Here is a 23,699-nt window from a genome sequence, read left to right on the forward strand (position 1 = left end):
CCAGGGCTTAGGAACAGCAGACCAAACAATGAAATAAACTGTGACCTGAACAGCAATGAATTAAGTGTGTGGCAGTGGGGAGATGGACTAGCATCATTGAGGTAGGGTGGATGGATGGAACAGCCACAACATTGTGTGGGCCATAATGAGCTCCTAGTAAGGTGTGAGTAGACTTGACCCATTACTTGAGGGCACTGGCCATCAGTGATGAGGTTGCAGGACGACTTACTTCTTTTCTCCTTCCATTGCATTGTCGATATCTCTCCTCGGAGTCTGACTTCCTTCTAAACTGTAACAGAGATTAACTATCAATAGCATCAACAATCTCTACATCAGGAGTCGAGTATTACAAACAGGAAAACATAATAGAGCCCAACCCCCAGTAAAAAATAATTAAAAAACTTACAACATCTAATTTGATGACACTCAGATCTATACTAACCATGTTATAATGGAACACACCATCCATATCCTTTCAGGTAGGCATATTCCTACCTCTTTAAAATAAGAATTAATTGTTCATCTGGAAATTTCTACCTCTTGTCCCAAACTGTTCCATTGACAACTTTTAGAATTTCCCAGTACCAGGTAGGTTCACAATTCCAGCAACAAAATTGACAAAGTTAACTGTCAACAAAATCAGACATTTTGTTTGTGTGTTTGTGTGTTTGTGTGTTTCATTCATTCATTCATTCATTCATTCATTCATTCATTCATTCATTCATTCATTCATTCATTCATTCATTCATTCATTCATTCATAAATAAATAAATAAATATAGAAATAAATAAAAATAAATAAATTAAAAAAAATATAAAATAGAATGGGCAAAATAATGAAAGTGCTTGTCATCAAGTGTCAGCTGCCTCAAGCCTATAATAGTCCTCCATGTATGCCAGGAATAGAACTAGGACAATTCCCAAACGTAATGTGTACCTGAGTTTCCTCCTCTTGGGCAGCTGTTCATAATCTCTCTGTTCTCTCTCGTCTCTGGACAAAGTTTTGTAATTTGATGTTAGGTTGAAAATAGGTCGAGACCACTCATCTAGAAAGGAAAGTACAGATGAATGATTTTTGTTTGTTTGTTGTTTAGTGCCACACTCAGCAATATTCCAGCTATATGACAGTGGCCCATAAATAATCGAGTCTGGGCCAGACAGTTGAATAACACCTAGTGACAAGCAAACTCTTAATTCGACCAAACTCTCGAAAATCACCAAAATGTACCCCCCACCCCAACACAAAATACAAAGTAGCAGTTTAAGAAGACAGCTTGTATTTAGGAATGAGGAAAGTAAACCTTAGCTAAGAGTGTGTTGCAAGACCACTGAGAAATGAACCTGGGACCCTGTGGCATCACATTTCAATATTACGAGTTTCATGAAACTGGGCCCTGGATGACTCTTTTAGTCCCGGCACAACTATAAGCTGGAGTGTGTTCAACTCACTGATCAGTTTCCCCGCCTTTTCCTTATTTGGGCGCACCTCCCTAGGGTGTTTGTACAGATACATGACAGCTTTCCCGATTCCACTCATCTTCAGACTGTCCGAGCTGATGGCCGGAAACTGAAAAATACACATGGTATATATTTGGACCGCCTCCATGGTCTAGAGGTAGTTCGTCAGCCCGGAGAGCAAAAGGTCCTGGGTTTGATCCCCGGCCGCATCATACCAAACGATGTTAAAAGACGGTACTTGTTGTTACCCTGTCTGGCGCTCTGCATTAAGGGGCTAAACAAGGACTGGTCGACATGGAGTCAGTATACTGTGTCTGAGCGGGGTATTCTTGTTAAACTGCGGCATGCATGAACCAAGTCAGCGAGCCTGACCACCTGATCTCGTTAGTCGCCTCTTACGACAAGCATAGTAGCCTTTTACGGCAATCATGGGTTGCTGAAGACCTATTCTACCCCAGATCTTCATGGCTCAGATAGATAAATCTATAATATATTATAACTTTTTTATTATAAAGTCTGGGCCAGACAAACCAGTGATTGACAGGACATGGGCAACATCCCAAGCAGGGTACAATGACATGCAAATAAGTCAGTCTGATCACTCCATTACGTCGCCTCTCATGACAAGCACAGGATACTGAGCACCTGTTCTAACCTGGATCCCGTTAGGGTGGGACACACTAGTCACTTACATCCCATAATATCTTCAGTAAAGATTCCCTGATGGTAAGATGTGGCAAACTTTTATCTGGAAGAGGCGCCAACCATTCCTGAAAGCAACAAAATGAAATATCACTTTAAATAGCTCAAAACAATTATCACTACAGTCTATGAATGCATAATTATGTCAGACCAATTAACTTCCTTGTTATAATATTGTAGATAAAAAACAAAAAAATCATATAAGTTTTCCTCAACATTTTTCTTTCTATATTTTTATAGGAATATTGTTTCAAGAGATTTCTTCAGGAAATTAATGTGTGAAGCCAATATGACAAAGACGGTAGAAAGGCTTAACATTGCTTTCACTCTTCTGGTGTATTGACAAAGAAAATCTTTTAAACAAGACATTTCTTTGTTTGACATAAATGTTCATGAGAATACCTTTTTGAAATGAAAACCTTAGTCTTTGCGCATATTAATAATCTAATTTGCATCAGAGTTTCTCAAAATCAACCCTCTCCATCACATCATAAATCGTCCACAGACATTCTACTCCGCCTGGACAAAATCAATATCAAGCTAAGAATTCAGATTGTTAGTTGAGTTGTCTCCCCTTCCCACAAGTCCTAAAGTGAGCAGTGTCATCTTGATTATAGTAAGTAATTTTCCAGCAATATCAAGTTAAGAATATACCATGTAAGTTGTCTCCATTTCCACAAGTGCTTAAGTGCACAATCCTAAAGTAATATTCCAGTAATATAAATTCACTTACTGTAATTGCACTAAGGATCCCAGAGTCTAGGAATATTATGTGGAGATCAGCTCTGCAAAGAAATCCATCAAATATGTTGTAAAAGAGTGAGTGAGTGAGTATGGTTTTACGCCGCTTTTAGCAATATTCCAGCAATATCACGGCGGGGGACACCAGAAATGGGCTTCACACATTGTACCCATGTCGGGAATCGAACCCAGGACTTCGGTGTGACGAGCGAACGCTTTAACCACCAGGCTACCCGACCGCCCCGTGTTGTAAAAGAAGTATTTATTGTCACGTTCACATCATAATAAAATTTGTATTCTCAGTATATATTTTATGACATGGAAATCACTCAGCTAGTCGCTACAATCTGCTTACTTCTTGAGTTGGGAGATGACCCATGGAAGGAGCTTCAGTTTCTTGGTGGCAGCCTGTCTCTTCTTGTTCAACTCTCGGTCTTCCTGTCAACAAAGTAAACAGTTACCATAGAAACACTGACAGTCAACCAGGATCACTCAAGGGATCAAACAGTTACCATAGAACCACTGACAGTCAACCAGGATCACTCAAGGGATCAAACAGTTACCTGACAGTCAGTAGAAACACTGACACTCAACCAGGATCACTCAAGGGATCAAACAGTTACCTGTCAGTCAGTAGAACCACTGACACAACCAGTTTCCCTCAAGGGATCAAACAGTTACCTGACAGTCTGTTGAAACACTGACACTCAACCAGGATCACTCAAGGGATCAAACAGTTACCTGTCAGTCAGTAGAAACACTGACACTCAACCAGTTTCACTCAAGGGATCAAACAGTTACCTGACAGTCAGTAGAAACACTGACACTCAACCAGGATCACTCAAGGGATCAAACAGTTACCTGTCAGTCAGTAGAAACACTGACAGTCAACCAGTTTCACTCAAGGGATCAAACAGTTACCTGTCAGTCAGTAGAAACACTGACACTCAACCAGGATCACTCAAGAGATCAAACAGTTACCTGTCAGTCAGTAGAAACACTGACAGTCAACCAGTTTCACTCAAGGGATCAAACAGTTACCTGTCAGTCTGTAGAAACACTGACAGTCAACCAGTTTCACTCAAGGGATCAAACAGTTACTTAACAGTCTGTAGAAACACTGACAGTCAACCAGTTTCACTCAAGGGATCAAACAGTTACCTGACAGTCAGTAGAAACACTGACACTCAACCAGGATCACTCAAGGGATCAAACAGTTACCTGTCGGTCAGTAGAAACACTGACAGTCAACCAGTTTCACTCAAGGGATCAAACAGTTACCTGTCAGTCAGTAGAAACACTGACACTCAACCAGGATCACTCAAGAGATCAAACAGTTACCTGTCAGTCAGTAGAAACACTGACAGTCAACCAGTTTCACTCAAGGGATCAAACAGTTACCTGTCAGTCTGTAGAAACACTGACAGTCAACCAGTTTCACTCAAGGGATCAAACAGTTACTTAACAGTCTGTAGAAACACTGACAGTCAACCAGTTTCACTCAAGGGATCAAACAGTTACCTGACAGTCAGTAGAAACACTGACACTCAACCAGGATCACTCAAGGGATCAAACAGTTACCTGTCGGTCAGTAGAAACACTGACAGTCAACCAGTTTCACTCAAGGGATCAAACAGTTACCTGTCAGTCTGTAGAAACACTGACAGTCAACCAGTTTCACTCAAGGGATCAAACAGTTACCTGACAGTCAGTAGAAACACTGACAGTCAACCAGTTTCACTCAAGGGATCAAACAGTTACCTGTCAGTCAGTAGAAACACTGACACTCAACCAGGATCACTCAAGGGATCAAACAGTTACCAAATGTGTGAGCAACGATCCACGTCATCAGGGAGCTATATGCTGTCAACCAAGTCACCAAGCATGACAACCTGATCCATTCGGTTGCCTCTTCTGACCAGCATAGGTTGCTGGAGATAAAGTATCACCTGGAATCCCCATGGGACCAATCAACAATCAATATTAAAAGTAACAGTTTGTTGCCAGTGGGAATAATGTCCAGTGGACTGAGAACCTACCTCAGCTGCTAGTTTCATCTTGCCAATCATGTCAGCAATGAGGTCATCATTATCATTGATCATGTCACAATCTTTCCTCTTCCTCCGCTGTCTCTGTCTTTCCTCCTTCTTCCTCTCCATCATCAATTCAAAGTCGGACACAAAGCTGTAAAAGTAAAAAAAAAAAAGGTCATATGGAGACAGTGGCATAATATTATTCAAATTAGAACACTGTTAGTTAGTATGTGGAAGATTTACTCACCTTGTTCAGTACACTACCAACCTATTGGGGCAGGAGACACCCGGGATGGGATTCACAGTGTGAACAATATGAATAATGATGAATAAAGCCACTTTGGACAGTATTCAGTTATAGCAAGTCGTGTTAGCTTCATGTGGGAGGAAAGCCTGAAGTGATGCATGTCTCAGACATTTACCACTTTGGTGAAACCCACGAGCACGGGTATGATGCTGACAAACTTAGAAACATAATTGGAGAAAACCAGGATTTGAACCCAGAATCATAGGTTTCTGGCATGCCCAAGGGAGGCAACTCTGCAAAACGAATTGCAGCTCCTTAGATGACTGGGCCACCCCGTACCGAGTCAGGGTTACACAATTTCATATACTTTTACAATTATACATATAAACAGAAATCATAAACAAAATTAGGTTTAGTCATAGCTTATGTTCACATAGACCATAGTTTTCCCAAATGCATATTTTCAAATATTGGATATATTTGTCGAAATTACGGTACACAAACATCAAAGTTTGGACAGATCGTCACCAATACATGGTTTAATGTGGAAGAGTGAGTGACAACAGTAACATTATAGCTATTTGTGGAGCCAATAGGGAGGTGGGATACAGGACAACCAGTCCAGGTGACCTACTTGTCCTTCTGTAAAGCATCTTCATTCTCATCATCAGACAGCTCAGGCAAGGCACCGGTCGGACCAGCGGCTTCCCCAGTCTGACCATCCTCGTCATCGGATTTCGCAGCTGCAAGACAAATATACAATGAGTCGTGTTTGTCTGGATCCTGTCGGTCCTCAAACCCTTCCATCCCAGTGATTACTGTTAGCGAGTGAGTATGGTTTAACACCGCTTTTAGCAATATTCCAGCAATATCACGACAGGGGGCATAACAAATTAGGCTTCTCACATTGTACCCATGTGGGGAATCCAGCCTGGGTCTTCGGCGTGACGAGCGAATGCTTTAACCGCTAGGATACCCCACTGCCATGGATTACAGCCAATTCCACAATAATGAACTATCTGAATAAATAGGACTTTTTCGTTGGGTCAAGCGACTTCCATTGTACCTACAGGCAAAGTTAGACTTTAAACTGAAGTAATGGAGAGCTTTTTCACCACTGTACAGGACAATCAATGGTTACCTGTTTTCTTTTTTTCTTTCTTCTTGGCATGGGCTTCTACATCAGCTTCACCAAAACCCTGAAATAGCAGGTGGATATATTAGGTGGAAATGTATCCCTGTAAGTAGCAGGTTGTACCAAAGGTGTGAATTGAACCCGGGCCTTCGGCATGACGAGCAGACGCTTTAACCACTAGGCTACACGACCGCCCATGCAGAAACAGTACCTAAGAGTGAAAAATGGTCCAGCCATAATTACGATTCCAAGCTCACCTCAAATTCTTCATCTTCGTCACTTGAGCCAAAAATGTCAGCAATAAGCCCATCTGCGACAGACCTGAAACAAATCACCATACATTATTGATACCAGCCAGGGCAGACACCAGGGAGATGTTCTAGTACAACACGGGGATATCTATGCGTTCTCAGGGGCCTATATTTGGTCAGTTCTACAGCACAGGGAATTGCAATTTACCAAGACAGGTTTTTTTAATGACTAAAGTTTTGGCTTTGTAAAGGTATCACATATTTCACTGTTAACCAAACCAATGAACATGAAAAGGCTCTTTTACAATAATTAACATTAAAATTTAAATCTTTGGGCTGAAGAAATGTTAAATTACATTTGATGTTCAGAAAACACATGCATTCTAGGCATTTCTGGGCCCACTTGCACAAAGCGATCTTACGCCTAAGATGATCGTAACTCCCATACTTTAATAGGCTTACGATAGTCTTAGCGCTAAGATCGCTTTGTGCAAGTGCACCCTGGTCAAAATACTACTTTAATTCCACTTTGTCTTAAAATGATTGTCCCTTTAAATCACTGCATCCAGAAATGTCCCAAAAATTAACAAAGGGAAGGAAAGAGTAGCTGACAGTGTGAGCTTCAAATGGTCCCTGTCACAGTCTTTGCCAAACTTGTAGTTTAGCATAAGCAGATTTCAGTGTTAAGTATATGGACAAGCATGAGCAGATCTTACTAGGCCCTCCAAAATATTACTAGACTCAGGCTTTGGGCTAGTTGTTAATTACAGACAGCTATCATGACCTGATGACAACAAGACAGATATCAACGACACATGGGCCCCGTTCCACAAAGCGAACGTAGCGCTACGACTGTCGTAAGCTAATGTTAAAGTATTGGAGTTACGATCACCTTAGCGCTACGATCGCTTTGTGGAACGGGGCCCTGTTTTCTTTACTGTCATGTTGACTTTACAAGAATAAAACACAAGTAGTGCAGTACGCAACACATCTACACTCTCGGGGCCATAACACCCGAAGCTGAATTATTCAGACTACAGTGTTCGTATTGTTAATACTATGCCAATGTCATATGTGACGTTTGAGGGAAGCTTATATAATGCTGAATTCCTTATAACGACTCCGAGCCTGACTCAGTCCTTGTTTTAGCCCCGTTATGCTGAGCACCAGACAGGGTAACAACAAGTACCATATTTTAACGTCTTTTGGTATGACGCGGCAAGGGATCGAACCACGGACCTTCTCTCGGGGCGGATGCTCGACCTATAGACCACAGAGGCTGTCTCTTGAGGTTCAGTGCAGGGTATATATCAGAGGAAGCCTTAGGAAGCATCGCTGATCTAGAGGCTTATTTCGCGGTGAATTCCTCACATGCTTGAGAGAAAAAGTTACGAATCTAAATTATTTTACCTCACACAATTTCTTTTCCATCATATATCTATCTATACAATGGAGAGGGACCATGATTCAATCTATTCAAAAGTATTACATTGTCCCCTATACATATATCAGTTGATTCAAGCAGGGTGTAGTTAGAGCTGTTCCTGCCCCTCAACTATTTCAGCTGATTCATGGGGTTTAACGGCGCGTCCAAGATTATTGTACTTATATAGCGAGGTGCATGTACGTGTGTGTGTTTGTGTGGCTGCTTGTACTAATCCGGACTGATGCCGATTTATAGTGCTAGCTCACTGAGATACCATGCCGCAGTTTAACATGAATACCCCAATCAGACACAGTATACTGACTCCGAGCCGACCAGTCCTTGTTTTAGCCCCTTAATGTTGAGCGCCAGACAGGGTAACAAGAAGTACAATCTTTTAACATCTTTTGGTATGACGCGGCCGGGGATCTCCGGGCGGACGCTCTACCACTAGACCACAGAGGTGGTCTTGTAGTTAGAAGTGTTTTTTTTTTATTCAAGCAGGGTGTAGTTAGAAGTGTTCCTGGAAGAGGTCTGAACACTGAAACACCATCTCCATTTTGTAGTCTCTGTCAAAAGACATGAGCTACCTGGACACCTATTTTGTCGCAAACTCCGAAGGATGGGAGAAGAGCATGCTGTGTTGGGAGTCAGAAGCCACGCTGGGTTGCAGGACGACAAGATATGGAAACGTTTACTTACTCTTTATCGCTGTCTTCATCATCACTTGCTTTAGCTGCAACAGAATTGAAACAGTGTAACATAATCACAGAAAGCATTGACACATGTACATGGACAAGCTCCTCACAGCCTATACTATCGCTGCCATCAGTCAAAACTCCCCACCGTGATAGATGAGCACAACCATGTTTGGAGTTGAACTCGCAGCTGATTGACCGTTATGTTTACAAACAAGTGACGACTGTCGTGAAGCCGAAACACTTACCCCTCCTAAATTACTTTCTTTGTTTGTCAATTTGAATTTCTATTTCATTAAAACTATCATGTTATTGATATAGTAAGAATGTAAGGGAGAAGTTGGTTGATTTTCCCTTTTTTCTGAAATCTCGAACCAATCTGATTATACAAAGTAAATTCATCTGGGAAATATGGTCAGTTGTAAACCTTTTCAAAACGAACTATGATAGTATTACCAAACACATAAACAAAAGCATGAACGTGCCTTCATTTGGGGTAAGAGGCCAAATTTCAAGATTCTTGTAATGGCTGCGCCCACACTGGTGGCAGCAATGTTACCGAGAGTGTAATGAAGGTGTCACACACTGGGAATGAGCTTGGTACATGGATAGACATAGACAGATTAAACCCACAACCATGTTTATCATCTCTACAAAATGAACATTCCGGGGCAGAATAGGTCTTCAGCAACCCATACTTGCCGTAAAAGGTGACTATGCTTGTCATAAAAGGCGACTAACGGGATCGGGTGGTCAGGCTCGCTGACTTGGTTGATGCATGTCATCAATCCCAATTGTGTGGATCGATGCTCATGATATTAATCACTGGATTCTCTGGTCCAGATTCGATTATTTACAGACCGCTGTCATATAGCTGGAATATGGCTGAGTGCGGCGTAAAACAATCAACCAACCAACCAACAAAATGAACTGCGGACTAGTTGGACATGACCAATGGCGCCACCTAATACCCATGCAATAGGCTAATATATTTGTGGGCCTGATGGAAGTGATGTTTAGTGTAAGTGTGAACTGCTGTTCATTTTAAATATCTTCCCATGACAACAACAATAACTGGATTAGATACAGATGTTTAAGCAAGTATTTACAGTAAGTGATATTTTGAACAGCACAGCATATGGTTAATCACCTACCTGTGATGGTGTTGTACTACACCAAATAGTTGCTACAACTGTACTAGAAAAGCTGATCATCCATACTATCGTGTCATCAAAGTAAGTCAATAACACATGACCATGACACATGACCCTGAGCCCCATTGGAGTCAGATTCTCCCGACAACCATTGATTTCTTATTAGTTGGGAAGGAACATGGTTCAAGATATGAAGGAGGAATCTATACACCCTGATTACACTCACCTTCAGAGCTACAGATAAGCAGCGTATTTGCGTAAAATACCCCTATAAAATATTCAAAACCCAATTACTTTCAATTAACTTGCATACGCATAAATACCCAATGAAGCTTTTTCAGCATGCGTACAAAGGAGCTAATTTCCTAAACAAAATTACGAGCTAATTTACTTTCCGTGTCAAGCCTATATATTTAGAACAGTTAAATACATCTAAAGATTATTTCATTTTTTTCAAATCTTAAAATGTTCACTAATTTAGGGAAAAACCCAATAGAGTGATGAATAGATGAGTGAAAAGATATTAGTTACCCAATGAAAAAGTAACCCAATTAAAATAGAAACCCTAGAGTAGAAACTCAATTGCTCAAAAAGTCATCTGGAGTTCTCACCTTTCTTCCTTTCTTCTGGCTCAGGTTCTCGGTCACTTTCATCATCGGAAATGATTCTCCGAGGCCTGGAACACAGAATATCAGCATACAGTGGTATATTCATGCTTGACACCACAATACTTGCTTATCAGCCCTTAAACCATGGAAAGCAATGTCTTCTCACACAGTTGGGTACAGTGAAACCCTGTTAATCTGAATTGTACCAGTTCCAGTGAAATCTTCTGGATAATCACATTTCCGGGTTAACAAATTATGTTTCAAAATAAATGTCCCTTCAATTCTTTGGGGATATATATGCATACCCCAAAACTCACGAAAGGAATAATGTCCAGACTGACAGGGTCTAGAATAACTAGGTTTCAAAGTATGTATATCTCCACTCTCCAGGGATAATTCTAGGCATTCGCAGAGACACTTCTGGGTTTATAAAATATAAAATTCCCAATGACCTCCCACCATGATGTATTCTTTCTTTGTTGTTTAACACTGCACTCAGCAATATTTCCAGTTATATGACGATGGTCTGTAAATAATCAAGTCTGGACCAGACAATCCAGTGATTGACATCATGAGCATGTCAGGTCCAGACTTGATTAATTACATATGGCTGGAATATTGCTGAGTGCGGTGTTAAACAACAAACAAACAAACAAATCTAACCAACATATCAAGGCACGTCCTGGTTGCTCCGATGAGCGTTCCGATTACAGTGCACTATGGGAATAGTGCACTTTACTGCACACACTTTTTCAGATTTCAATAAGCGCTGTGTGGAGGATCGAACTCACATTGCCAACTTGAAGCTAGGCTAGGCTAGGCTAATGAATTAATCTTATTGGCCAACGCCCTACCTTGGGACCAAAGGCGCTATCACAAATGATTAGTGCTCATTTACCAAATCATCAGCAACTGACTGTTTACCTTTAGGTGTATGCGCAGCAGCCATTTTCTCCGCCAAACTGGAAACTTGATATAAGTGAACAGAGTTTCCTCCCTTTAGATTTGATTCATTCGTTAAAAGAGACAGCTAACCAATACCCTACACCACAACTGACCCTAAGGATCATAAAGGGTGCCTAACCCTAAGGGTTGTGAAGAGCTGTTTGATCGGAAAATGGTATCTAACCCTTATGATCAAAAAGGGGTGTTAGATCCAAGGGCTAAGGATAGAGTTGGGAGTAACTACCCTAACCCTAACACAACTAACCATAGAAGCAAAGAGGCCAAAGAGATCTGGTGAAGAGAGAGCCATGGTCAGCAGCCTGAGTCAATAAGCGCAATGGTAAACTGTGCCTGTTAAACTGCATTGTTGCCCATATGACTTCTGTGACGTATACACTGTTAAACCCTGACTCTACAGACACATATCACTGCTACCCTACTTGTTGGAAGTATGTTATCATGGGTGACGGATGAACATAGTTTATATGAAGCCATATTGTATTGACAATGCCACTTACTTTGGTCGTCTTTCATCACCACTTCCCAGGTCGCTGGCGCCATCATTCTCCTTGTCTGAGCCTGGGCCTGGGCTAGGTGGGGAGCCTCTGGGACTACCTGTTATCAGATGTGCTTGTTAGTCAATGCTTAGCATGCTTATACACTGCAACAACTCTCACTTTTTGAGACAAGCTCAAGTCCATACAAGGCTAAGCTTCCTAAAGACGCCTTGTTATCAGTGATTTTTCTATTTTCTGTAATTCTCACATAAGATATGGCCTATAAAATAAATACATGTACTGTAACATTTTAGTTTTTCTTGTCTGTCTTGTTTTAATAGACCACAGACACATAACATAAATTAAGTTTTGACATACAGGGTTCTTTGTTATAACCCTAACAGTCTCTGCTGTATTATGCATTTTGCAGAATATTTCACAGAAATGCCCATTCTGTGCAGAAATTTACCTATCTTGCAGAAAATCATATTTTGTGCAGAAATCGTGCAGGATTTCTTGAAAACTAAGCTTAATTGTTTGTAGAATTGTGCGAAGAATTATTTTAATATTTGTTTAGAATTTACAAAAGATTTAAAAAAAAAATTGGCAGCGGAAAATGGTGGGGACTGCCCTTATGGAAAAAGATTCTATTTTAAATTGTGGAACACATTGAATATTTTTCTGTTATCTTTATCTTTCAGTTACAAGTATCAGCATCAGCGTCATCAGTATGATTGCACTACGGTACATACAATAGTCACATTACCATGCTTCTCAGTGGACTGTCAATAATGGCATGCGCTTACGATGTTGCCATTGTTGGTGACTGCAAAGTTGCTTGAGGTGCTCCAGCAATGCTTGTCTGACACAGAGTTGGGTACAATGTAAAGTAAATTCTGCGAATTGCAGAAAGTTACAGACCAAGTTTGGACTAGCGGCCTCAATGGTAGATGCCTAGTGTTACACTACTTTTACCAGTATGCCAGCAAGATGATGTTTGGGAGACCAAGATGGGGATTCATACAGTACAGAGAAACAAGGTGGGTCTTCAGCATGACAAGGGAACACGGTTTATCATTGTTTAAGGATGGATGTCAGTTATCAGGGTTTACAATTAACACTGATTAACATGAGTCCTCTGGAGACGAGTAAATTTCAGGAAGGACATTTTCTTGTGGACTACCACCTTCACCATTAAGTAGATGGCAACTCTGTGCCCAGCAGATATATTTTGCAAACTAGTGAAAATGGTGCGCATAACAATTCACTTCTAACTGCAACAATGGTTAGGCTGTCCTTAACCAATTTAACTGACAGGGATAATTCTAGGGTGGGGCCTTGTGCTTTTAACCCATAAATTTGAAAAAAGGCCCACATGTTCAAATACAATGGGGCATTTTACCATTGTGCTGTATGGGCGTACCTCTGGAATATTGAAATATTCAAATAACCATGATAAGGGGCCCATATCAGAAAATTCCTAGAGTGAAGCCTGAACTGAGTTATAAAATCTTTCCTGTCCAAAGTTCATTAAACTCATTCAGAAGCTAATCATCACCTATATGAAAATATGTCGGAATAATATCCCTCGAAACAAAAGTTGGCATAGATTTGCTGCGTGAGTGAGTGAGTTAGGTTTTACGCTGCTTTTAGCAATATTCCAGCAATATCACGGCAGGGGACACCACAAATGGTCTTCACACATTGTACCCATGTCGGGAAACGAACGCTTTAACCACTAGGCTACCTGACCGCCCTGATTTGCTGAGCATGAGAAGAAATGAGGCATTGCTGACAGCCATTGTGAAGCACGATGATCTGAACACTACATGCACTACAGCTACTGTTCCGGTACAATCCCAGTAGAGAACTTAACAGTCAAGAGTAATGTACTAACATAAGTTTAATATATATAAACTTACAAGGTTCCCCTCATTTGTAACATAGTTTAAAATTGATTTTGGTTGATTGATTGATTGATTGATTGAGTGAATGAGTATGGTTTTACGCCACTTTGGGCAATATTCAAGCAACACCACGGCTAGGGACACCAGAAATGGGCTCCACACATTCAGGAATCGAACCCAGGTCTTCGGCGTGACGAGCGAACACTTTAACCACTAGGCTACCCGACCGCCCCTTCATTTACAAGAAATCTATTGATCATTCAGTCATTCAATGAACAACCTTCTGAAACGAATGTTTTCGTGGGGAGTCTGCAAGACCGTGACACAAAGTTCTCTATTGGGATAATACGTATGGCTGTCAAGTACAATCTGCCTGTGGATGCAAGGAAGAATTTTATGACTTGTTTTACAGCACAAACAAGCTCCACCATGTCCAAACATGTGCACTGGTGACCCTACCTCCTTAAAGGATTGGCTCCTGAGTATCTACATCCTTGACATACAAACATTTCACCCATTTCAAAATTATGCTTTCCAGGTGAAAATGTGACTAACAGTTAAATGGGAATATATTCAAAAATAAAGTAGCATGAAAAGTAACTGACATGAATATCAAATTTAGTATATCTGAATATGTATCCTGTGACAAGCCTTGTTTCTTTTTTATCCTATTGTAATCTGGCTTAATAATTAAGAAAGTCTTCAATAAGGGCAACCATTCTTTGCATCCACAATGCACATTGGTTTGTTCAGCCATTACAGTACCTGGTGGAGACTGAGAGGCGCTCCTTGGACTGCCCATAGGGCTGTAAGATGGCGACCCTCCCGGTGCCCGGCTCCTTCCGGGAGATGGGGAGCGACTCCGATCAGATCTGGGTTGTGTTTCTTCTTGTAGGAATGACTCAAGACCTGGAGCCATTGGGGATCCCATTGGGGAGTTGGGTGCACTGAACATTGGTGATGCAGGGGACTGCAGCCCTCTTCCTGCCAGGGACCCTGGCCCACTTCCTGCAGGCGACCCTGGCCCACTTCCTGCGGGTGACACTGGCCCACTTCCTGCTGGGGATGCAGGGCCACTGCCCGGTGACTGTGGCCCACTTCCTGCTGGGGATGCAGGGCCACTGCCAGCTGGGGACGCAGGGCCACTGCCGGGTGACTGAGGGCTTTGAGGACCACTACCAGCTGGAGAAGCTGGACCACTTGCTGGTGACCTGGGCCCACTGCCAGCAGGTGACTGGGGGCCACTTCCGGCATATGACCCAGGTCGACTACCAGACCCGTCCATGCTCATTGGACTGCCAGGAGATCCTGGGGGACTACCAGCCGGAGACTGGGGCCCACTTCCAGGTGGAGACTGTGGTCCACTAGCAACGCTCATAGGAGACGCCGGAGGACTAGCAACAGATCCACTGGCTGGAGACCCTGGTGGACTACCTGATCCAGGCCTGGCATCCTCGTTGTCACTGCCAGGCTGATATTCTTGGTCATCTTCCACCTCCCGTTCAACCTCCTCTCGCTCAACGTCGTCGTCATCGTCAACATCCTGCTGGACCTCCTCTCGCTCTACCTCGCCGCCATCACTGAAGTAGTCATCTCCATCATCAGCCTGCGTCACTGGCTGGTCATTGTCAGACCCCACAGCGTCTCCCCGTGCCTCAACACTCTGGGGGCCATGGTCTGACTCGCCGCCAGGAGTACGAGGTGCGCCATCTTCTTCCCCCTTCAAACACAAGCAGAACAAGACCTCAGACCAAGTACACGACACAAATTCAATACATCAATGTTCAATGTTGTTCTTACAGGTACATTTATATGTTCCCAGCTTCATAGCATTCATTAACCTGATGAAGGGGTAATCATATACTCCGCAAAATTGTGTTCGGATGAACAAGACGTATCAATGAGTGATTTCAGTAATTCATTGCAAGTTAGGTGTGTCAGAGTTGGAGAGTCGGATTAACAGGTCTTAATAGCACTGACTTATTCGGTTCCCATCAATGGTGTGGGATAAAGCTGATTATTGATTAACGAGTGTCAGATTATCGAGTCTTGACTGTATATCACTGTATATTGCTGATGCTTCCTCCACCAGAGGGCTAGGAGGTGAGGTGGTGAAGTGAAATGGGGTTTAATGTCGCGTCCAAGATTATTGCACTTACCGGTATATAGCGATGTGGGGAGGACTAGGATATATTGTGTCTGCCTGTACCAAGGTGTTATTGAAATAACTTGTTCTATAAACGACTCACTTACCTCCCCATTTTCAGCCTCATAGTCTGGCTCATCCTGGAGTGGTGTACTGCCCCCACTGCCTGCAAACACAAAGTGATAGTGCACATTTAACAACAAATTTGAAATGAGGCTTGTTTTACACCAGTCATCAATAATCTAGATGGCCTACAAAAGAACACCCAGAGCCAGACAAAGAAGCGGTCGATATTGTGAGCAAAATCCCACATTATGATGACAATGAGGCAAGTCATTCCATCTATCAGCTCCATAACAACAAGTGAGTTCTAGGGCCTATTCTAATCCAGGTTCTCAAAGGGAAGGTGATTAGACTGAGTAGGGTGCAACAGTACTTTGAAGTTGAACCGTCTTCCATAAATAACAAAAAATTCAGCTTAATTCAAGAGGGCTTGAAGTGATTCAGATCTTGGTACTGAAGAATCTGGGATTTAAATCATGTGGATGGTTAGTGTCAAGCAGCATTAGTGAGTGAGTGAGTATGGTTTTACGCCGCTTTTAGCAATATTCCAGCAATATCACGGCAGGGACACCAGAAATCGGCTTCACATATTGTACCCATGTCGGGAATCGAACCCGGGTCTTCGGCGTGACGAGCGAACGCTTTAACCACTAGGCTGCCCGACCGCCCCCATGCAGCATTAACTCTCTACCATGCAGCACGAGGTAATAGGCCATATGTTTACAATACTTATAACTAAGATAAACAGTTGTTTGTTTGTATATTTGTTGTTCAAGGCTGCACACAGCAATATTCCAGCTATATGACGGCAGTCTGTAAATAATTGAGTCTGGACTAGACAATCCAGTGATTGACATCATGAGCATCGATCCACTCAATTGGGATAAGGTGACATGCATCAACCAGGTCAGCGAGTCTGACCACCCGATCCCGTTAGTCGGTTGTTATGACAAGCATACACCTATTCTACCTCAGATCTTCATGGGTCTGGTCACCTCAGTTGCAAGCGAGCTATCCTAAACAGGACTCCCTACAAGTCACATTCATCATTGACACTGGGGTGAATGAAAATTTGTAACCCAAACGGATTCGTACCCCAAGAATAGAGAAATCTCATACCCAAAATCAAAAGTAATTTCGTAACCCTATGCAATAAGCAAGAAATTGTTATATAAAATATTAATTTAGATTTAGATCTTAACAACATATAATGTAAATACATAGGAGCAATATTTTAAATGAACAAGAACAAGAACATATGTTTTTTTTCTGTTGACTAAAGCTAAACTTTAAGAAAACACTGTTTCAATTGACATTTACTTTTGGGCTCCTTGATCACAGTAGCCACTGAGAAGGAATTTGGAGATGTTTATTTAAAAATAACACCAGGTGAGCAGAGCTCCAGATAAGCTTTTGGTGTTGTGGGTATTTTACCCATGCATTTTAAAATCATTGGGTATCAGTAATTCTACCTGCGTATTCAAATTTCTGTTACCCACTAGTTTTTACACATGTGGGTATTTAAGTTAAATATTTAAAAACACTATTCATCTAGTCCCTGCAAACTGGTGTCGTGTGGGTTCGAGAGCTTTATAGGACTCAAAAATACCACGATACTTCAACAAGAAAGTGTGATGGCAAATGATCATGATGTAACTGTCATCGTGGAGTTTGGCTAGGTTGACGGAGCGCCCCTTTATAATTTCAAAATAAGTGGCTGATTTGCTAATCGAATACGCAGGGTTACTTCACAATATTTTGATGATACGCACCAGTTTTATTTTTGTAGGTATCTGTAATATTCGTTGCGTATTTGATACGCTTGGATTATATTTTACTGTGTATTTCTGCATTTCTGATGCGTATTTCACGCAGATACGCAGCTTATCTGGAGCTCTGGGTGAGGGTTCGTAAAGTGATGAAGATGCCATTCAACTACTTTCAACTTGGTATGGATGGCAACACTGTTTAAGCAATATACAATATATTCCAGATATATCATGGCTGTTTGGACCAGACTATGCAGTGATTGATGCAGTGAATTGGGATATTGGTGGTGGTTTTACTGTGACGTGTTTGATTGTTGTATGTATGTGCAGGGATAATTCTAGGGTGGGGCCTTGTACTTTAGTTTTAGCCCCTAAATTTGAAAAAAGGGCCACATTTTCAAACACAGTGGGGCATTTCAACATTGCGCTGTATGAGCATACCTCTGGAATATTTGAAATTTTCACATAAACATCTAGGGCCCATGTCAGAAAATTCCTAGAGTGAACCCTGTACAGGTATGATGTTTTGGTTGTTTGTTTATTTAACGCTGCACTCAGCAATATTCCAGCTATATGATGACGGTCTGTAAATAATAGAGTCTGGGTCAGACAATCCAGTGATTGACAGCATGAACATCTATCAACGCAAATGGGATCAATGACATGTATCAACCAAGTCAGCGAGCCTGACCACCCGATCCCGTTAGTCGCCTTTTACGACAAGCACAGTCGCCTTTTATGGCAAGTATGGGTTGCTGAAGATCTATTCTATCCCGGAATCTTCACGGTCACGTGTATGATGTAGTGAATGAATGGTTGCTTTCATAAATGTGAATCCAAGGATTGCGTGGTGAGAAATTTGTTTTATGAAATCTCAACAGCATCTGTTTTATCCTCTATTCCTATGCGAATGTACTGCTGCAGTGTGATATCACAACACATATGGCCGTCCAAAACAATGTTTTGAAACCTATAATACAATGATAACACTGTCTCAAAAACTATTAGGCAGTTTGGCAAAGACTACAGGACTAGTGCCAATATCTGCCGTTGTTGTGTATCATGTGTAGACTGTTACCTATAATAATGATTATTGATATACAGTCATCCCTTCCAATAACATCCTTTGTGATGCTGCAGTTGGTAATACTGCAGGGTAATCATTGGCTCTCATAACTTTTCCCCATAAACACACATCTTCACATCATCAGATATAGTATATATAAAACAATTTCTAGCATATCAGGAAATACAAATGAAATGTTAAATCATGATGTCTGCTGATGTTTACTGTTTAATTGCAATTTTCATTTACAAAGGTTGTTAATTTTCTCATGTTTGTTCACCTGAGCAGCCGTAGAAACTTAAAACTTTTCTCCACTAGTCTGTATAATGATAACATATAGCAAAACCTGTTAAAATGACAAATTTCTTCAAGTCCTTGTGATACCTTAACTATTGGGCAGTTTGGCAAGGACTATGGGACAAGTGCCCATTTCTAACGCTGCTAAGGCAATACAATGTAGTTTTTGACTGAATACAAAACATACACTAAAATTGAGTACAACTAAGCTTGAGTACAATTGCTATTTAGTAAACAGCAGTTGTACTCAAGCCTGCACTATGCACAATATTACCAACATACATCCATGGACCCCGATACCCGTGTTATGACAAGGTATGACTATATTTTAAATAAAGTTTAACTAATGGCTTGGTTGATGTAACCTGTATTCCACTAATAGCAAAAGCAAAAGTGAAGAATTGGCATAATTTTAAAATTATCATTTTGTCTGCAATGTAAAATACCCCTTAAAAAAGACTGTTTAGAAAAATCACAATTGTTAACAAGTTTGCCTGACAAAGGCCCTTTGTTGGGGATTCTTGACACATCCCTGGTAAAACCCTAGTCCAGTATCAAATGTTCTTCCATCTCTGCTTTATCTTCACTGTGCAACTGTCTACATAAGATGTATCTGATATAATCACCAGTGTTGTTTTCATCGTTGATTAAAAGAGAGTATTCCTCATTACTTTGAAATATAAAAAATAGTAACCACGGATGACCTTTGATATTATCGTTTGCTAACTACTGAATTTGTTTTTGTTATAGTTGATGATAGATGATGGCTTCACGTGTCTGCTGAGTGAGGTGTTTCATGAAATAGGCCCTATAATGGCAATATCATTAGATCTTTGTTTACATTTCTAAGACCTATTACACATAAGCAAAAACCTAGACTTTTTATTTCCGTTTATTTTCACAACACATTGAAATAACTGAGTATATCCTAAGCAAACATGTACCGATAACATTATAACAAAATTAAGACTTGTCTATGCAGAAATTGGAAAATGTGCAACAGTCAAAGAATACCATGATTATGATGTTGAATATCCATAATTGTATCATATATCAGACAACATACGTTGGTCAGTTTTTAGTAAGTACCTGGCTCGTCTGAATCCATGAATTAGCTCAACCTATCTACTTCCACGATGAAATAAACCGCCGGAATAATCGCTCAGTTGTTCGCTGTATACAAACACATATGGCTGTAAAGGTGGCGCTGCGTGTAAAGGGGCAGATAACTCTAAAACACATCACATAGTCAAATTTATGTCATCTATTTTAATCAAATAAGAGTTCGATCCTGCTATATTAAAGCGGCGACAAAATATTTAAGTTTTTGACGATAACATACTTAATCGAGAGTTTATAATTGTCTTCATGATTTTAATCAAAGAAGCATTGATAATAATTGTTATTGGAGGTGAACCAAATTTAGTTGGAAAACTTACCGTCGTTTGGATAATGCTATATAATCAACCGTATCAATCCAATCAGAAATAAGATTATAAGGCGAGTGTGTTTTCGTATCGTACAGATAATATTTTAGGAACACAAATAGTATAATGTCGAACCTTAGCTTATGACTCTTTTGAATGTTTTTTCATATAAATGGGCGCAGACAGGCTTTTTCTATGACCAAGTTCGCCCTAAATCCAAAGACTATTACTACTTAAAAACAAGAGATGAAAACTTTTATTTTCATTTTTGTTCTGTGACCAATAATATTTTTCTTATAAGAAACCTTTGTAAGAAACTAAATGATTTCTAAATGCTGCTATTTAACAACGCATTAACATAGAACAGTCATTAAGAAATAATGATTATGAAGGGTTTTGGAAATTTTAACGTCACTGTATTTAAACATCAGTTACAAATTAATGCTGCTGTTGAGTTGCAGGAATACTTTAAAGATCCGGCAACAGATGAAGAAGAAGAGTTTTTAAATGACCATAACCCAGATTCATGTAATTTGTATTCGAACCCTAATGACAAGTGATCATGTGAAATTAGTGATGATGAAATTAAAGGAGCCATTAGGAATACTAAAAGTAATAAATCACCTTCAGAACTTTCAAAAAGAAATAATTCATCGCACCATATTTAAATTATATTCTACAAAAAAGTTACTACCTAAAAGCATGGACATCAGTCATTATTGTTCTTTTATACAAGAAAGGTTATACACAGGATCCCAATAATTACAGGGGTGTCTCATTATTGAATACAATTAGAACAATTTTTTCATCAATCACAGATAAAAAGACTAAACACCTTTTTGGAAATGGAACAAATGATGGGAATATCAAGGTGGCTTTAGATTGGATGACTCAACGATTGATAGTATTTTTATTTTACAAACTCTGGCACAAAACCATACAACAAGAAGAAGGGGGATATTTTACTTTGCCTTTTATTGATTTAAAAAAACAAAACCGTTCGATATTGCCGACAGAAGACAGTTTATTTGTTATGTTCTTATAAATGGCATAGATGGTAAAATTCTTGGCAATAATACAACGTACATATATGATGAAGTTAAATCAATGGTTGCCAAAATGGATTTAAATCGTTATATAATTTCTGTAGCAAAGCTGGTGTTCGCCAAGATTGTAGTTTAAGCCCAGTTCTCTTCACTGGTGGCAAATGTTACAGAAACGTTTGTTGATGGCATATTAATATCGGAGGACATGTACCAGGTTATAACTTAATTATTTGCAGATGACCTGGTACTTATAGCAGATTCTACAATAAGATTACAAAGAAAATGTGACCGAAAGTTCAGCACATTTGTGCTAAATAATAGTTTCAAGTTACCATATTTGGCACCTATGGTGATTTGGGGATAATCCTTTTTCGTATTACCCTTTCACGTGAAATGGTTTCGATATTGGCTCCGTCCTATGCCAATGCCAACTGACATGTATCCATTTCTGTGCTATGATATGTTCATAAAAAAGCCGACCGCCTCCGTGGTCTAGTGGTAGAGCGTCCGCCCGGAGAGCGGAAGGTCCGGGGTTCGATCCCCGACCGCGTCATACCAAAAGACGTTCAAAGATGGTACTTGTTGTTACCCTGTCTGGCGCTCGCCATTAAGGGGCTAAAACAAGGACTGGTCGGCTCGGAGTCAGTATACTGTGTCTGTATTCATGTTAAACTGCGGCATGGTATCTCTGTGAGCTAGCACTATAAATCGTCATCAGTCCGGACTAGTACAAGCAGCCACACACACACACACACACACACACACACACACGTGCATGCACGTCGGTATATAAGTGCAATAATCTTGGACGCGACGTTAAACCTTATTTTCACCTCACCTCACCTCTTAAAGAAGCCTGCAATAGAACACACCCAAATTGGGATACACAGCACTTTTAGAAGATAAAAAACACGAACTCTTGCACTGTTCCCAATATTGATACTTTCTTCATGTTTTTCCTCAAATATGTTTAATATTAGTCATGACGCATAATAAGAAAACTATATTTTTGTTTGCAAAATTTGTGCATGATATGTCCAAGTTCCATGGAAATATAGAACAGTAACTAATAATCAGTTGATATATGTATTTTATATAATATATATATAACTGAATTTGTTTTATGGACCTGTTGACCTAAAGAACAATAAAAGATTGCCATTGTCATATTTCGACCGGCGACCCTACAGTTTCGGAAGAAGAAGCCCACAAACCAAGTGATGGTTGAAATAGAGAATGCAAATAGTGACTTCCTCACTGATATTCCCTGCCCGCAGTCATTACATGCTTTTTTTCATTCTGACGTGTAATGTGCAGCTGTGGTAAAAATGTGACGGGCTGTCACCCCAAGAAGCTACAGTGTATTCTAAATTATTTCCGCATGCATTCTGTCCCACATTCCATTGAGTCGTAAATGTGTTGACAGATACGACATATGAACATACATAATGATAAGGTGAAATGGGCTTTAACGTCGCGTCCCATCTTATTGTACTAATATAGCGACGTGCAAGCACGTGTGTGTGTGTGTGTGTGTGTGTGTGTGTGTGTGTGTGTGTGTGTGTGGCTGCTTGTACTAGTCGGGACTGATGTCGAATTTTAGTGCTAGCACACTGACATACCATGCCGCAGTTTAACGTGAATACCCCACTCAGACACAGTATACTGTCTCCGAGCCGACCAGTCCTTGTTTTAGCCCCTTAATGCCGAGCACCAGACAGGCTAACAACAAATGACGCGGCCGGGAATCTACCGGGAATCGAACCCCGGACATTCCTCTCTCCGGACGGGCGCTCTACCACTAGACCACGGAGGCGGTCCAGAATACTACGGCTACAAAAGTGTCTGTGAATGCGTGTGTAGCTTTGTAATATGACTTCACCGGCCACGTCTGCCGTCGTATCACGACGGCGTTGGTCGTTGTTCATTCTATCAACCATCGGTTTGTCTGACCCAAGTCCTACTGAATATAGTTGTAATGCTACCTACTGCGGCGTGACATACACTTCACACGAATGTTGCTCTCATGTTGAGATTCGAGTATTCTGCATGACGACGAACGTACGCACGCACGCACGCACGCACGC

At 40.8% G+C, this 23,699-nt stretch overlaps 1 protein-coding gene across 1 annotated transcript in view; it reads right to left on the minus strand.

Moving 5' to 3' along the window:
* LOC139447458 (IWS1-like protein) overlaps positions 1–20,339 on the minus strand; it is a 28,294-nt gene extending 7,955 nt beyond the window's left edge. The window contains exons 1-16 of the mRNA XM_071228834.1: positions 20,229–20,339; positions 16,052–16,110; positions 14,564–15,518; positions 11,913–12,009; positions 10,453–10,517; positions 8,692–8,725; positions 6,573–6,636; positions 6,322–6,379; positions 5,815–5,923; positions 4,940–5,084; positions 3,256–3,338; positions 2,893–2,944; positions 2,150–2,227; positions 1,449–1,566; positions 937–1,045; positions 230–289 (exon numbers count right to left, since the gene is read on the minus strand). Coding sequence (XP_071084935.1) covers positions 230–289; positions 937–1,045; positions 1,449–1,566; positions 2,150–2,227; positions 2,893–2,944; positions 3,256–3,338; positions 4,940–5,084; positions 5,815–5,923; positions 6,322–6,379; positions 6,573–6,636; positions 8,692–8,725; positions 10,453–10,517; positions 11,913–12,009; positions 14,564–15,518; positions 16,052–16,110; positions 20,229–20,247 — 2,105 coding nt within the window. The 5' untranslated portion in view covers positions 20,248–20,339. The remainder of the gene's footprint in view (positions 1–229; positions 290–936; positions 1,046–1,448; positions 1,567–2,149; positions 2,228–2,892; positions 2,945–3,255; positions 3,339–4,939; positions 5,085–5,814; positions 5,924–6,321; positions 6,380–6,572; positions 6,637–8,691; positions 8,726–10,452; positions 10,518–11,912; positions 12,010–14,563; positions 15,519–16,051; positions 16,111–20,228) is intronic.
* Positions 20,340–23,699: the final 3,360 nt, after the last annotated feature.

Source organism: Haliotis cracherodii, unplaced genomic scaffold (assembly GCF_022045235.1).
Source record: "Haliotis cracherodii isolate W230 unplaced genomic scaffold, xgHalCrac1.p SCAF_7, whole genome shotgun sequence".
Lineage (NCBI taxonomy): Eukaryota > Metazoa > Mollusca > Gastropoda > Lepetellida > Haliotidae > Haliotis > Haliotis cracherodii.